The sequence below is a fragment of the Lissotriton vulgaris genome, chromosome 7 (genome assembly GCF_964263255.1).
Source record: "Lissotriton vulgaris chromosome 7, aLisVul1.2, whole genome shotgun sequence".
Lineage (NCBI taxonomy): Eukaryota > Metazoa > Chordata > Amphibia > Caudata > Salamandridae > Lissotriton > Lissotriton vulgaris.
The window spans coordinates 1,773,069,739-1,773,086,733 of NC_141695.1; the positions used below are offsets into that span (position 1 = coordinate 1,773,069,739).

A 16,995-nucleotide genomic window follows, 5' to 3' on the forward strand; every position below is an offset into this window, starting at 1 on the left:
GATACTTCCTTGTTCTTGGTCTGGTGACACTATGCAAAGTACCCGTTCTAAGAGTGCTTGTTTAAGGCCACGTGATACTGTGCAAAGCACCCCTTCCATGTATCATCCAGTGATAAACTTCCACTATGGAAATTGAGAAGAATTCTGTGGCTTCTGAATTTTGTCTGTTATTTGTTCCCTCTTTTTTTATTGGTTGCTCTTTTATTTGATGATTAGTATGTTTTAATTTGTACTTTTTTCATTAAGTTGTACTTCTCCTTTGTCATGTTTTTCTATGCTGATAGTAAATGCTTTCTTTTGTTGTTATAAAAGAAGAGATTCTGTTATGTGCAAGTGTACAAATGGTGTTTTTTCACAGAAGGGACTCCTCTATGTATTATGGGTCTACGTTTGGGATACATCTTTGAGGGTTCTGCAGGCTGGCAGGTGGAGTTTCTCTCTGTTGCTGGCATTGAAAACTTACATCCCTAAATGTACTGTCTTGGCATTTACCAGCCTGCAGTTGGGTTATTTACTATAACAAACGGGGAGAGCAGGTGCTGCTGAGAAGAGAAGGGTAGATAACGAGGAAAGCTTGCCCTGCTCATGAAAGAAGTAAGCAACAAGGAGAGCATATGTTGCTCTGGGCAGAAGGGGGAAACAGGGACCCAGGTGCTACTGAGGAAGGAAAGGAAGACAACAGGGGAAGTGGCTGCTGCTGTGGAACTAAGAAAAGGAAGACCAGGAACTGCTATATCTCAGTAAGGGGTGCATGCACCACACTACACAGGCTGCAGTAGCAGACCGGTGGTGTCAGTTTGAATGGTCTCTCAGGGGTGGCGTTATACATGCTGCAGCCCCTAGGAGGGCTCTGGGGTACCTATGTCCTGGGTACAGGTGGACCATATACCAGGGACTGATAAGGGTACCCCGGTATCCAATCTGGAGTGTACCTAAAGAACTTGCAATCATTTTAGAGAGGAAGCAGCTAGGCTGGGGTTCTGGATAGCAGGGCCCCAGCCCGACTAAAGTCGAAGACAGTGATACATCAGCAAACAGTGGGGGTAACTATAAGAAGCAGATTCTACTCTCTTACAGTCACTGGGTAGATGGACATGACAACGTTGCTGATGTAGACTGACGAGATCATCAGCAAGAGGGTACGGGCTCTCAGAAACGGAGCTGTTTCGTGTGTTGGTCGCTATGCTGAGAGGATCCCTCACGGTGATGGAAGCGTGCAGGGACCAGTTCCACCGAACTAGTGAACCAATAGGCTTGGGAAGCTGCAACATTTATTTTCAGTGGTGAGTCACTTAGACACGGTATGTGCCGGTCCTCACCTATTATGGTGTTCTTTACTGCCAAAAGTGGAGCAGGCTGGCTAAAACTAGACAGGGACCGCATTAGTGGAGGACCCTCTAAAAGGGACTCTTCTGTGAATTTATTAATAAACCAATACTGCCATCAGCAATGATTTATTAAGAGGTTTAGTAACAAACATCTTAAAAATCAGTGAAGCCATCATGGAGCTAGGAAACGTGTATTGACGAGCATTACAGCGCCTTGAGACCCTCACGGGTGAGTAGCGCGCTATATAAACCCCCTGATTAATTGATTGTATTCTTTATGGCTTCCCTGTTCAATTACAACACCCAGAATGGACTGGACATCGTAGGCACCCATCTGCTCATACTGATACGCCCTCACATAGGATGCAGTGCACCCTGCCTTAGGGCTAAAGGCCTGCAGTAGTTGTGACATACCTCTATCTTATGCAGTGGAGGGTTGCCATAGCACACATGGCTGTCTGTCGTGCTGACTCTTCTGTTTGTCCTGCACCTGAACGCGCAGCCTGCGGTAGGAGCTCCGCCTGGTCTGGGTGAGGGATCCCTAGGGGGCCTTCCTCTGTCCCTATGGCCTGGGTACTGGGGGTACCATTTACTGGGCTTACAGAGGCAACAGGAGTTGTGCCAATCATAGTATGGTTTTAGGGAAGGAGATCTGGCACTGGGAGCCTGGAGAGCAGGAGCTCAGTGCACGTAGAGTTCAAAATCACATCAGACAGCGGGCACACAGTGGGGGGGTAACCATGTCAAAAGATGCACGCTCCTACACATACACACACAAACACAGATACACACATAGAAACATGCACGAGTACTCAGACAGCCACAGATACACACGCACACAGAGGCATACAAACAGACAGAAACATGCACACATGACATGCTGATACACATTGATACACTCAGCCACACATAAATACAGACACTCATACACAGATATGCGCTGATCCACACACAGGCACACAGACAGCCACACATACACAGATACACAGCACACTAGAAGACACACACACAGGCACAGCCATGATTATTTCAGTACCTGACTCTTTGTCTCTTCTTTCCCATCAGCCCTGGGAGTCGTTGCTCAAGAACTGGACCAGTCTGGCAGTCACACACCCCGGGTACATGGCCTTCCTGACGTATGACGAGGTGAAAGCACGGCTCCAGTGCTACAGCAACAAACCTGGCAGGTGAGGGCTTACTGGCTGCGGCTACTAGCGGTCAATGGTAGGGAAAGGGAGATCACTGGAGGGATCGATAGGTCACTCATGGAAAATAAGAGGTCTCTGTAGGATAGATGCCACTTTAGGAGAATGTGAGGTCTCTGGTGGGGTTGAGAGGTCTCTGGTGGGTTAAGTGAGGTCACTGAAGGGATTACAAGGTCACTGATGGAAAACAAGAAGCCACTGATGGAAAACGAGGTCACATGTGGGATGTAGAGGTCACTGGAGGAGAAAGCGAGGTCACTGGAGTACTCGTGAGGTCAATCGTGGGTAACATGAGGCCACTGATGGGTTGTGAGTGTCCCCTTTGACACTATCTCACCACACAGTTTTACAGCAGCTTATGCTCGGAGGCATCTTTGGAATCACTAGGCTGGCTAACTTATTTTTTTTTTTATGTTCAGGACCCAGGCTGGCCAGCTCTCATGCTATCGCTCAACCTCTCAACCTTTTAGATGCAGCGTCATTTGTGGCATTATTGAATATATATGTGTCCCCTTTGGCCAAGATTATTCAGCCTTTTGGGTTTGGACGGGTATCATATGCAGATGATACCCAGATTATTGACTTTTAATGAGTACTCGGACGCTGTGGCCAACAGATGTAAGAAATTCATGTCGGCTAACTCACTAAATCTGAACAGAGACAAGGCAGAGGTACTGATTTGCGGTAGCTTGGCCTCCATTTTGGTCTTCTAGATGGTGGCCTGTTGTCCTGGGACACCTTTCTTCTTCTGAAGATTTGCCAAAAAACCTTCAGGTTAACTTTGACAGCAAGCTATCTTTTGGTTCCCAAATCAATAAAGTTAGTTTGACCTGCTTCTGCTTGTGATAAACATAAGACGGTTGTCTAGGCTGTGATTGTTTCTGGATTGGAATGTTGTAACGCTCTGTATGTAAATCTCTGCGGCTGGCAAGCTGCTATACGTCTTGGGCTACTGCCTTGAATAACTACAAGCAAACTTACCTGCTTGTGGTTCCACACACTTGTTGCAGCCTCCACATGACTTTTAGGAATAAATTGTACCTGATTCTAAAATGTGCCAAAAGACATCCTCTGGGTTTATTATGGCAAACGTCTATTTTATCTGATTTTTGCAGTCTACATCTGCTCCATATTGGCAGAAGAATCGGCTTTAAGGGACTCTGCCCACAATCCTGCTCCGGGAAGGAGCCAATGGACACTAGAGCTCCCATTGAACCTTATTATCCCAATAATCTCTTACTGAATAGTTTAGTGCCAAATTGAGCTGTGTTTTTCCAGCCCTTTGATCATCTGCAGGTTAATTGGTGTGCCAAATGTACAAAGTCTGAAGTCTTGGTCTAGTGAGACCTGACAATCATCTGTAGGAATCCAGGCACTGGCAGTAAGAGCTGGCCATGGCAGCCCTAGCTCGCGGCTGATGAACGAAATGCCTCATTGCACACGCAGCGCTTAATTTTAGCTGGTGGGGGCCACCGACACTCATTTACTGGAGACTGACACTTATGTTTCCTCATCAGACATTTCCTAAGAGCAAGAAAGGGAAAACACACAGGGCCCGATTCAAATGGTAAATTTACAATTCTGTGTAAGTTTACTGCTTTTCTATAGTCACAAAGGTAAACTTAGACCAGAAGTCTAAGTTTACTACTTTTCAGTATTCACAAAGGTGACTTACCACTAGTAAAGGTAGACTTCTAATTAAAGAATACTGACCCAGATTCGTTAAGGGCCATCCTGGGACCACAGACAGAGGCTGGAGCGAACATATGCGTGCACTGGTGCGGTGGTGTTGCCACCTCCAAGAACCTCTTCTCTGGAAAATCTCGGGGCCAAACGGTGTCCTCCCCTATAGTTCCCCAACTGCTCATCCTATCTAGCTGGGTTTGTATGTCGCTAGACTCTGTGCAAAGGTGCAACACTGTGGGGTTGGTTTCATACCCGGTGATGTTTACCACCACTCTATGGGGTTCTTCTCTACTAGGTTGTATCTTGGCCTTAATCCATGTGGTGCATCAACGAGCAGGCATTGCATGCCCGAGCCGACGTCTGGGGTCCACGGTGGTCATGTGCTGGTAATATGTGTTGTGCAAGAGTGTGCTGTGTAGTGCGTGTGGAATACTAGCATTTGGTTCAGTGTAGGTGTAAGTGAGGTGGGAGAGGTCCCTACTCAGGAGCTGTAGGAGTGTTGAGATCGGCTCCATGTGACTAGGCATAGTTCTCACTACGGGTGGATGCGGCCACACCCATGCTAAGTAGACAATATACAAAGGTGCAATACTTCGTAACTGGTGGAACACTGCAGGTCTTGGGATTGTGTCTGGAGGGGTCGTCTGCAGCTTTCTGGAGTCCAGTGGTGTCTTTGCTTGACACAATGTAAAAAGTCTATTTGTCAGTTCAGTTCAGGTCATAACAACCGCTATCCGGTCAAAAGCCCAAAAGAGCAAAACATCAAATATTATCAAATACAGTTAAAAAAGACAATCATACAAAGCAAACCGACGAGGTATAACAAGGTATATTGTATCAATTACAAAAAAAAAGTTAATCTAAAATGGAAAATACAGTACTTTTAATATGAATACATTTTTTGATGTTAAAAGCACATTTTATAAAATTTAGAGCAGAATAGCACACGTCTCGGGAGATCAAAGATTGCAAATATCTTAGCCCTTCTTTATGGGTTCTTACTTTAGATTTATGGAGGGCTGGGAGTAAAAAATCACGTCGTGGTACAAGGTACAATGTAGGATAAAATGACCTGTGCTCTGAAGTGAAATACATCACAACAACATGGCCGAAGGTCCCGGCTCCGAACCCCGCTATGGGAAAGGCAAGGTTAAAGAGCATTCCCCTAGATTCATCAAAGTCCCGTTTTGCCAGTCTGTAATAGCGATTATTAAGGAATCGCTATTACAGACTCGCAAAACAGGATTCATGTACAAATCGCAATTTATTTTGCGATTCCTACAGCTTCCTTATTTGCGATTATCTAATTGCTAATCGCAACTAAGGAATAACTCCCCATTCATTCCTATGGGCCTAAAGGCCCATAGGAATGAATGGGAAGACATATCAATGTGCGAATCGCTATTAGCGATTCGCAAAATGAAATAGCGATTTCAAGGGTGCAGGGGTGTCCAAAGGACTCCCTGTAGCACCCCTGAAATGTGAATTTACACTGATGTTGTGCACACACCTGTCCAAAGGACATGTGTGTAACATGCAACTTAGAAAAATGCATTTAAATACATTTTTCTAAGTTTTCGCTATTTACCACGAGGTTTGACTTTGTGGTAAATAACGGTCCTAAATTGTGAATTCGCAATTTTTTAATGTTTCATGAATAGCATTTAAGGAATCTCTAATAGAGATTCCTTAAATGCTAATCCTCTCAAATTTGCGAATTCTTTTTAGCGATTTTTGCATTTGGGATGACGAATCCCAAATGCAAAAATTGCACTCGCAAAGAGCCAGATTCTCAGAATCTGGCCCTTTTGCGAGCGCATTTCGCTTGATGAATCTGGCTGATTGTTTCCAATCTGAGGCTTGTCAGCCAATATCTATGGGTTGGATTTCTACCCAACAGAAGTAAGGCTCTATAATGTTTGTTGTAGAGATAGCAACATATGTAATAACAGATACTTTAGCCTGGGCAAGTTCTAAATGGATATTTGAACAATAATCCAGGTAGAAGGTTTTAAAAAAGGATTTATGGTTGTGCTTAATGCAAGATGGATTTTCAAACAGTTCTGGCAATCCTTGTAATCAATAGGTGTTTTTAATATTAGACAGCCAGGGGGTCTGTTTCATTTCATCTAATGACTGACAATCAATTCCAAACGATCTAGTAACTGCAAATTATGGCGTAACCCGCATTTGTGCCCAAAGCAATAACAGGGCCAAGCCTATTAGATATCCCATAAACGCAGCCCAATTCCTCATGACAAATTAAGTTTGATGCATTGACTGGGGGACTTATAACATTTCTTGGATAAAGCTTTGACTTAGAAAAATTTACTTGAGAGGTGCTTAGGTGGGGTATCCAACAATTTTTTATCATGGAACATTGCAGGGCTGGGAAATACGTTTCTAGACCCATTGTGAGTGCGGTTTGTGATACAATTTTCGTCAAGTAGCTTTCAAGAAACATGGTCGGTGGATTGTGGTCTATTTCTGGAAGACTATAAGGCTTTTTTCGTCCCAGCTACTCCTTCAATGAGTGGAAGAGCCAAGGGTGGTCTAGCCGTAGACATATCTGTGGCTGTTGATTGCCAGATCCAGGTTGTGTCATCCTCAAATCCAGGAATACTGGCATTGACAGCCAAAAAGGGGAACATTAGATGGGGCCTTATTCATTTTTTGTGGCCTTCCTCGATGGTGTTTGTAATATCACCACTCTGGGCGCTTTTATGAGACCGTCTTTGGTCCTATCCTACATCATCTCATGGTTTCTGGTGATTCTAACATACATCCCAGTGGAAACCCAATGCTATCCTGTATTTATGAGTTGGGTTGCCCCCGCCTGAAGGGGTTTCATTCTGAACACCATGCCCAGGGGGCACCGTTGAAAAATTCGATAAATGAATTGAACACGGTGGCCTTGATGTCCGTCACTGCCCGCACACTATATTTTTTGTGCCAACATTCAACGGGCGCGGTAGGGGAATTATGTATAGACTTTATTTTAATTTCCTCATCCCTACAATGTTTATTTCATGGTTTCAATATTATGGAGAGCGAATACAGTGACCATAACCCGCTAAGTGTTCACATGTTGGGCCCATTATCAGCACGAATTGGCAATGTGTTATCCAGGGGTTCATTGAGACCGACTGATGGCAAGCCACAACTTAAATGGTCTCAGATTTCCCCAGATACATTTTACCGTGAAGTAAATGTGTCTTGTGCCCCTGAGTTAGAATCATGCACTGCTGCAGCACCCTTTCCTAACGAGATGTTTGGCGCATATGAATCTATGGCGCGCACAGTTGGCGAAATCTTAAGTGTCCCATGTGGCAGAACGGCTACACTCGGCCCCTGATGGTTTTACTCTCTTTGCTCCAAGGCAGCAAAAAAGCCGAGGGAAGCTCTGTCAGCCAAACCAGAGGTGCGTGTTTGTTTTAAAGAATATAAATCAGCCTCTGCCAGAAGGAAGGGTCCCTAAAGGAGGAGGCATGGAGGGAGTTGATTGACTCAAGCACTCTCAGGAACAGTTCTAGGTTCTGGAATGTTGTGAATCGCCCCCTTTTTGGTCAGGAAGTGGGGGGGGGGCTTTAGATTCACATATTACTGAGGAGGAGTGGGTTTTTCACTTTAAACCTATGTTTGACAGCCCTATGGAGCATATTTGTCAAGAAGGTCATGATACAAATGTTCCTGTAAAAATTTTAGAAAAGGGTAAGGCTATTTATGGCTGGCATTGCAGGGCTATCCGTTAATAAAGCACCGGCCCCAGATGGTATTCCTCCTGGCCTATTGAAGTCCGACCCTCCGTTCTGGGCCACGGTTCTGGAGGCTGTGTTTAATGCAGCGGCTAAGAATGGCTGTCCTCAGTCTTGGGCCTCTTCCACCAAAGCTCCTGTTTTTAAGAAGGGTGACAGGAATAATACCCAATGTTATAGGCCAATCTCCCTCATTGACTCAGTGGTCAAGGTTGTAGGACGTATTATCTTGCAGAGATTATCCACCTGGGCGGAGGAACACAAGATCCTGTCAGATGTCCACTTTGGATGCCCGTCGGGACGTTCTACTGCTGCTCAGTGTCTCAATCTATCTATGTTACTGAGCAAATCTACTGTTGCCCGCCCGGTACTATCTACCTTGCCTTCATGGACTTGTCCTCGCATTTGACTGTGTTAACACGGTTAAACTGTGGCAGTCCATGAGGGCAACGGGGGTGGATAACAGCATTGTTCATTTCCTAGAGGACTTGCATGAATCTACCAAGGCTAACGTCAGGTTTTCTCAGGACCTTCGTGTCTCTAGGGACCTTGAGTCAAAGAGGGGAGTACAGCAAGGATGCATCCTGGCTCCATTTTTGTTTAATTTGTACATCAATGAATTGGATACTGCACTAAGAGTCACTGGGGTTGATTATCCATATGTAGGGGGGTGCAGCATTCCCGTCCTGCTATACGTAAATGATGCCGTCCTTATATCTAGGACCGCAATAGGTTTGCAATCTCTTTTAACAGCATTTGCTAGATTTATGACTGACATACAGAGACCCCCGCCCAACCCCCCGCCGCATACACACAGAGACACACACACGAGTGCACCTACACACATGCACGCACACACACATACAGATACCCCCGCCCACCCCCCGCCGCACACACATAGAGATACACACACAAGCGCACCTACACACATGCACACACACATACAGAGACCCCCCGCCGCACACACGAGCGCGTACACACACGCGCACAAACACAAGCGCACCCCTCCTCCCCCCCACAAGTAAGGCCGACTTACCGCCACTCCGGACTTCAGCCACCACCGCGGGGCTCTCCCTCGGGCATGGGAACCCCGCGTCACCAGCACTGCTTCTCTCCGTGGCACTCCGTGGGCGCGTGCGTGGGCTTCCGAAGACGGAAGTCCCGCCCCACGGAAGGTTTCGGTTTCGCTCACGGCTTGTCAAAATCTTGCTACGGAGGGCGGCTGTAGGAGCACGGGACAATGAATCCTTCGCAGGCAGCCATCAGGCTCTAACACCGAATGCAAGAATCACAGGTACTTCCATCCGTCACCAATAGGAGTAATTAATTAATAAAATAATTAATTAATTTTTGAGCTTGTAAAGCGCACTGCTACCCGTAGGTTTCCTGGCGCTGTATAACGCTGGGGAACCCGTCCTGGCTTTCCCTGTGAGATGGTCCCTATTGGGCACCCCCAAGGTGAAGCCAGGCATCCCCGGCGTTGATGGGGCCGTTTGTGGAGATTAAGCAAGCTATTGCCCAGAGTTGCTGAGTGGAACCCATGGTTAGACTGGCACCGAAGGCGAGATTTATCGAGCCCGCTGACTTTGGCCCAACACCCTGCCGCATCGGGAATTGAACCCTGGTCCCGGGCCGACCTCTGCTTCTGGGTCTGCCGCCTCTAACCAGTGAGCCACACTACCCACATTAGGGGAGGTTTCCACTTGGCACCCTCCTCTTTGTCACTAGCTTCTTGAGCGCATCCCTCCTCCTATGTGGCGGGTTAGCCCAGATCCCTCCCCGAGTGTGCTCGTTCATCTCTGGCTTGCTGAGGGCAGACATGATTGCTTTTCGTGTGTCCACATGCCCAGTAATGCCTCCTGGCCTCCTCCCTAATGGAAATGTTTCCAGGGATCCTTTACAGAGGTTGAACTGTTCTACTCGTGCACGCCGGCCAGGGTGCTTGCCCCGTATCTTTTGATTCCCTCTCGTGTCTATGAACTATGAGTCGGGCAGCCTAGTACAGCGTGCGATGGTTGCCCTTAACAGGTCCTTCCACTTTTCAAGATTTTACAGCCTGGTGCCTGTAATCTTCATTCCTTGCCATCACACTGGACCTGATAAACTGTGTTTTGTAATCATGACCTCTACCCATGACTGACCATTCGCACCGGGCTTGTCTGTTGCACGAACAGTCCGTTTGAGTGCTTTTTGCTCGTCACATTGTATCACCAGCTTGCAAGTGTCATCTTCCAATGACAGCGCCCCTAAACGGGATCTGTCAGCCTAACGTGTTAAGCGGAGACCCCCTCACGTTTTCAGCCCATTCACGCTATATGTGAGCGGCCAGTAGTAAATGCCTGATTTCTCCAGTGTATGTTTCTTTGCACTATACCTGTCCAGCATTTACATACCAGCATGACCACTCCCAGTGGCCGCGCTTCAGAGTGAATCTGACAGTATGGTGCTACTAAGCGCCGCCACGCAGAGCAATTGTGCCTTTGTACAGGATACAGAGGTCAGTGCTTCTAAAGCATTGCCACTCACACACATACAATGACTGTTCCAACTCGCTTGGTTAGTTGTGCATGTCCGCATGATCTCTTCCAATGAATGTGCTTTTGCCTCAAATCTGGCAGCCTAAGCATGACCCCCGGCCCACCATGCGTGTGATGCAAACATGACCCGATTGGCTGGTGCTGGAAAGCATGGATCCTCATACATGTCCTTTCATCTTCACAGTGAGTTTGTACTCTGTTCAACACGTTGCCTGTAAACTGTAGCAGCCCCCACCAACCGCCCCCCTACTCAATCTGTTCTCAGGTCTGGACCTGACACCATGGGTTCCTATCTCGTATCTCTTTGTCTTATTTTCTCCTTCACTTGCCTGACTCCGTGGTGCCTTAAAATGGACGTGAATCCTCTGTCTGTTTGACCATTCATCCTTTTTTCTGCCATCATGGTTTATATTCATTCAGTGGCCCTGGCTGCTTGCCCCTCCCAAAGACGATGTCCCCTCCTCTGTGAATGCAGAAAGCACGCAAGCCATGTTTTGGTATAGACATTTATTAAACCAGGTTAATTTCACCCCAGACAGGTAGCAGTAATGTCTATCATCTGGAGACAGAATGATGCGTCCATATTATAATGAAACGAGAACTTAGACCGCCCTTCACGATTCATGTTTTCTGCGTTATTTGTATGGACCTTTGCTTCCAGTCCGAGGTAGTAAGGTGTGCTCTTTATTAATATCTGTGCGGCTTGCAGGTCCTATTATTTTTTAAATCTTTGTGTTTCTCTTTAAAAAAAAAAGACGACATCTAACTCCATATCCCTTCGCCTCGTCCCGTGCTGTGTGCTGCTGTTCACCTCTGCATTTGGTTTTACACCCCCCCCCCCACCCCCCTCCGATCACACCATCACTGCTGCATGATTCTTTTCTTCAGGGGACCTCTCGGCCACCACCTTCCTGCCTATTGCACTGTTAACGGTCCACATCCACTGCGCCTCGTTGATATTAGGATTATTTCACGTTTACAAATTCAGAACATTTTTTTCCCACATAAGGTATCCTTGCCAACTTTGTTTAGTTTGAAAAAAAATTCTTGCAACACATTGTCATATGCAATGCCAATAACTCAAACTTTAATGCTGCGAGACCTATTGCATTGCAAATGCTTGTATTAACCAGGGTCCGGATGAACCTTTTTCACCTCTTGTTAGCCAGGCCTAAGGGATACAGTAGAGGTCAAGTGATAGCTCCCTGCGTCTGTGACGGACAGTCTCCGCAGGATCTGCTGCATTTTATGTTTTTATGTAAGTTGTATGAAACCCCTCGAAGGCATTTTCTGGTTTCCATTTAAAAAAAAATGAATTTCAGACAGGCTCGTCCGGCCCTTATGTATCTTCAATTGAGGACTACATTGGTTTTATAATAGGGGTTTTAAAAGCCTCTGTTAAATCTAGGGCATGTATGGATGTGTAGACAATGGTCGATCTCGGTATGATCTATTATTTTAGCACGTCTAGCCTGCGCTATTAAGTAAATATATTTGGAAGTTTTGCTTCTATAGCACATTGCACTTTAACGCTTCGAAGAATTAGCGGTGGCTGGGTACTGGGTTTATATTTTTAAACTGTGTAGCGGGTTTGACTTTTTAATTATGTTTTAATATATCTTTGTTTTTCATGCACTTTTATCTGTGTAACTTTTATGGTTTTCTGTTGTAAAACTGAATAAAGTTTCTTTGATTGATCAATTGATTGAACTTGGAGGTGCAGCTGATCCTTAACGGGGAAAAAAAGATCTAACAAGGATCAACAAAGCATTGTCTGTGTACAGTAGGATGGGCACTAGCTTGGTCCCCATTTTCGGCAGGTACTTTCCCTGCTCAACCAATAATTAGCTTATCCTATTTATATAAATCAGAAAAAAGGGGCTAAAATGCAGCCCTGTCTAATGCCCCATGTGGACTCAATGAGTGGGGAGCATTCCCCAAAGGGATCATACCGCACCTTCACTGAAAGAACCAGTTCAAGCCGGCATATCAATATTTTAAGGCACACCCATTTCACTCATTATATCCCAAAATCAAATGCACTTGATAAATCCATGAACTCTGGCTTTACAGATTCACTCTTGGCCTTTGTGTACTTCCCCCATAGTTAGATGTGAATTTAGACATTGCTCTATCGTCCTTAGGGCAGGTCGAAAACCATACTGCGCCTCAGATATGATATTATTTGACAATGACAATTTTCCAGGGAGGCCAGTAAGAGATGTCCCAATATTTTGATGCTAGAATTGAGTAAAGAGATTGGGCAATAACACAGTCCAGACCTGTCCCTCTTTTAAAGTCGAGGGACCGTCGCACTGCGTAACAGTGGGCGGATCCCGAGATTTAATGATTCTTAGCGGGGGCTTGGAACTTGCCCCTCTTCTCCATTGGCTGGCCTAGTAAATGTTGACCAGCCATTGGAGGAGAGGGGCGTCACTCGATTCAAGCCCCGTCTTTTTCAGATTCGGGGGCGTGATTTTTGCGTTCTTTCTACCTGTGACGACATCCGTCACTCACCAAAAAACACGCCCCCGATTCTGAAAATTTCGGACCTTTGCGGCATGTAAGTTTTTATTTTTTTCTTGTTTTACATTATATTGTTCTTGCGAGAAAGGCTTAATTGCTGGACTCTTTAAACAGCCAGCACACTTTGTCACTGCCACTCTAAGGGTCGCAAAAGTGTGATTAATAAATTCGGTACCACCGTAAAATAACTTTTGAAAAGCGGGGCCGCCTGAACCGAAGCTCCGTGTCGAACCCGCATTCCCCGACCTCAAAAAGCATGCAAATGCGGCAAAAATTCCCCAAAGTTGCCGAATGCTGGAATCGGAAAATTTATAGAATCCGAGGACTTACAGACAGCGTCTAAAAACTGTCAATAGTGCCTGAATTAAATCCTAACTTTATCGGAGCTTCCACCTGCAAGATGGCGACCACCAGCTCCGAGCAGCGGAACAAAGGAAACACCCCGGGCATCCCGAAGCACTCCTGAAGTGAAGCGAACCCAGCGTGATAGCCGGACAATGTTTATACAGCCGCTGACAAGAGGGGTCGGGCCTCACATGTATCAGACTCAAGACTGTGTTCGGTGCTGGGCGAGGCGGCGGAACTCTGACTCTATGTGCCGCGGAGGCTTTTAAAGATGGTGAGAGACCAGGGGGCTGCTTCATCTGGTGGGGGTTGCTGAGTGCGCAACACAGCTGTGGTGAACGAGCTGCAGCTTTTCTGTAACTTCCCTACGCCTGTGTATCCTCCCAGCTGTGAGATCCAGGCACACTTTGAGCGATTACGATCGCGCCCTCCCACCAGGACCGATCGTGGGTTTGAAAACAGCGTTTCAGCTGGGCTATTCTGGGCATGCTGATGGGAGCTCTTCTTTTCCGGTAGAAATCGGGAGAGTCCCCTGACAAAGGAGGTTTACAGCGACTCCAGGTCTAAGAGGATCTTGATTTCGGCTTAAGCCCCGCTGTGGAAAGTATAACTTTTGGCGTTTGCCTAGGGATTTATTGAAATGTCTGTTTTAATGAAGACAGTTTGCATAAATGTACTGTGTTGGTCATTTGGCACATCGTTACAGCATTTTCATTGTCCTGACTTTCTGTTCAACTTCTCAAGTTCTAAGCAATCCTCTTCCCTGCCCCCTGGCTGTGCTTGCTTCCCAGCCCCCTGGCTGTGCTTGCTTCCCTGCACCCTCGCTGTGCTTGCTCCCCTGACTGTGCTTGCTCCCCTGACCCTGGCTGTGCTTGCTTCCCTGCCCCCTCGCTGTGCTTGCTTCCCTACCCCCTCACTGTGCTTGCTCTCCTGTGTGTGTATGTGGCTCTGAGTGTGTATGTGACTCTGGGTGTGTGTGGCTCTGGGTGTGTGTGTGTCTCTGGGTGTGTGTGGGGCTCTGTGTGTGGGGGGCTCTGTGTGTGTGTGGGGGGGCGCTGTGTGTGTGTGGGGGGGGCTCTGTGTGTGTGGGGGGGCTGTGTGTGTGGCTCTGTGTGTGTGTGGCTCTGTGTGTGGCTGTGTGTGTGGCTCTGTGTGTGGCTCTGAGTGTGTATGTGGCTCTGGGTGTGTGTGTGGCTCTGGGTGTGTGTGTGGCTCTGGGTGTGTGTGTGGCTCTGGTTGTGTGTGTGGCTCTGGGTGTGTGTGTAGCTCTGGGTGTGTGTGGGGCTCTGTGTGTGTGGGGCTCTGTGTGTGTGGGGGCCTCTGTGTGTGTGGGGGGGTTCTGTGTGTGTGGGGGTCTGTGTGTGTGGCTCTGTGTGTGGCTCTGTGTGTGTGGCTGTGTGTGCGGCTCTGTGTGTGTGCGGCTCTGTGTGTGGCTCTGTGTGTGTGTGTGTGGCTCTGTGTGTGTGTCTGTGGCTGTGTGTGGGTGGCTCTGTATGTGTGTGTGGGTGGCTTTGTGTGTGTGGCTCTGTGTGGGTGTAAATGCAATAGGTCATGCATTTGAGAGCTATTAAGCTATTTGGCATTGTAAATGACAATGCCATTTATTTAACAATTCAGCTATTGGCAATGTAAATAACAATGCCATTTATGATTTAAAAAAAAAAAGTCATGAGCAATGCCAATAGCTCTACCTTTAATAATGCCGAGACCATTGCATTGCAAATGCTTGTTAAATAGTGGAACCAATATGGCAGTCAGCCATGTGTCGGGGATCGTGCCTAAAATTACGATCTATACACATTTGTTAAATTCGGCACCCAAACAGGAAACTTGGACTAAACAAATTCTACGGGGACACCATCTGGGCCCGGAGCTTTACCAGGAATGGACTTATTGATAGCACCAACAACCTCAGTGTAGGAAAGTAGGATCTGCTTTCATGGTTACCCAAACTTTTTGCTCGTATCCGTATGTTTTTCTGACTAGTCTGACTGTGATCCCGCTAATGTACAGTCACTATGCTTCCTGCCTAAATTGACTCTAGTAAGTACTTTAGCACAATCATAATTGGCTACGGGTGTACCCTTTTGAGTCCCTAGTATATTTTACTAAGGAACCCAGGGCTTAGGTACACAGGGCCTCCGATGGGCTGCAGCATGTAATAAGCCTTCCATTGGAGTCCACTTAAACTGTGACTACAGGCCTGCCATTACAGCCTATGTAAGTTGGTGCTAGCACCATTTGCTTTTTAGGTCTCGGCTAAACGCGCGGAAGCGCGTCTCCGCCGAGATCTTTTGTTAGCGAGTGTGCTTCCCAGGAGACAGTTCCGGCCGCGCGCATCCTTGGAGCCGATTTGAAATGGGAACGCGCGCTGTGGCCAGGCGCTGTCTCCTGGGAAGCTCAAGCACCACACACGCATGCGCATACACACACACAAGCGCCCACGCACGCACGCACATGCATACATACAGAGACACCCCCCCTGACACATACACACACACGCGCACACACACAAGTGCACCGAGGCCCCCCTCCCTCCCTCCCCCGCCGTCACCGTCGCACACATACATACACACACGAGCATACACGCGCACACACACACCCCCCCAGCCTTTTGGAACTTACCTGGCCAATGTCGGGGACTCTGCTCTCAAAACGCGGCGCCCAACCTCCTGCTGGCGCGGCCCCGGGGCTCCACACCGCTCACAGGAGCCCCGGGCGCGAGGCGCATTTGACTCCGCCTGCCTCCTCTTCCGGTCTGGACGTGGCCCCGCCCCCATCACAGGCGACCGTGCCTGACTTCCGGGGCGGCCGCGGCGGGATTCCGGGGGCATTTAAGATGCTCCTCAGCATGTACGTTGACTACTATGTATGTGTGTTACATTAACTCTTCTTACTCCGTCTAATCGTTTTAATTAAATTACTTCCAAATATTTTGAATTGCACTTTAATATGACAATGGTTGCAGTCTGTGACGGTCTTAAAGTACCGAGTGACATTGGTTAACGTGTTTTTAAGGTAAAATCGTAGCCCTATACAAAACATTAGCTCCTCGTGAACGATCACAAACACAACGCAACACACTCCACAACTTGACACAACGCATAATCCAGGGTGAGTTCAGCTTAGTTTATGGCATTATGGTGTGTGTCTTGTAGGTGCCCCTTAACCAGTGTATTCTCGTATTATGGCACATTCGATTTTTAATATAAACTGTACTTTGTGCCCGTCATTGTAAACAAATTGGCAGATTATCGACATATAACAAGGGAGAAATCGTAAGGAAGACACCACACTAAGTAATTATAAAAATATAAAGTCTCATTTAATAAGTAAACGAATGTTCATGGTTAAAAACAATCAATAAAATACACAAATTACACAAAATAAACCTATTACATAAACAACCAAATAATACAGAACACAGTATATCCCATTAAAAATACATATAGTATAACATAACATGTATTCGTGGCAAACAGATTGTATTGTTTGAACAATACAATCTGTTTGCCACGAATACATGTTATACTATATGTATTTTTAATGGGATATACTGTGTTCTGTATTATTTGGTTGTTTATGTAATAGGTTTATTTTGTGTAATTTGTGT

General features: G+C 46.7%; 1 protein-coding gene across 6 annotated transcripts in view; it reads left to right on the forward strand.

Moving 5' to 3' along the window:
- CBLC (Cbl proto-oncogene C) overlaps positions 1–16,995 on the forward strand; it is a 216,203-nt gene that overhangs the window by 53,767 nt on the left and 145,441 nt on the right. For all 6 annotated transcript variants that reach the window (XM_086933142.1, XM_086933140.1, XM_086933141.1 and 3 more), the window contains exon 4: positions 2,394–2,515. In XM_086933142.1, coding sequence (XP_086789268.1) covers positions 2,394–2,515 — 122 coding nt within the window. The remainder of the gene's footprint in view (positions 1–2,393; positions 2,516–16,995) is intronic.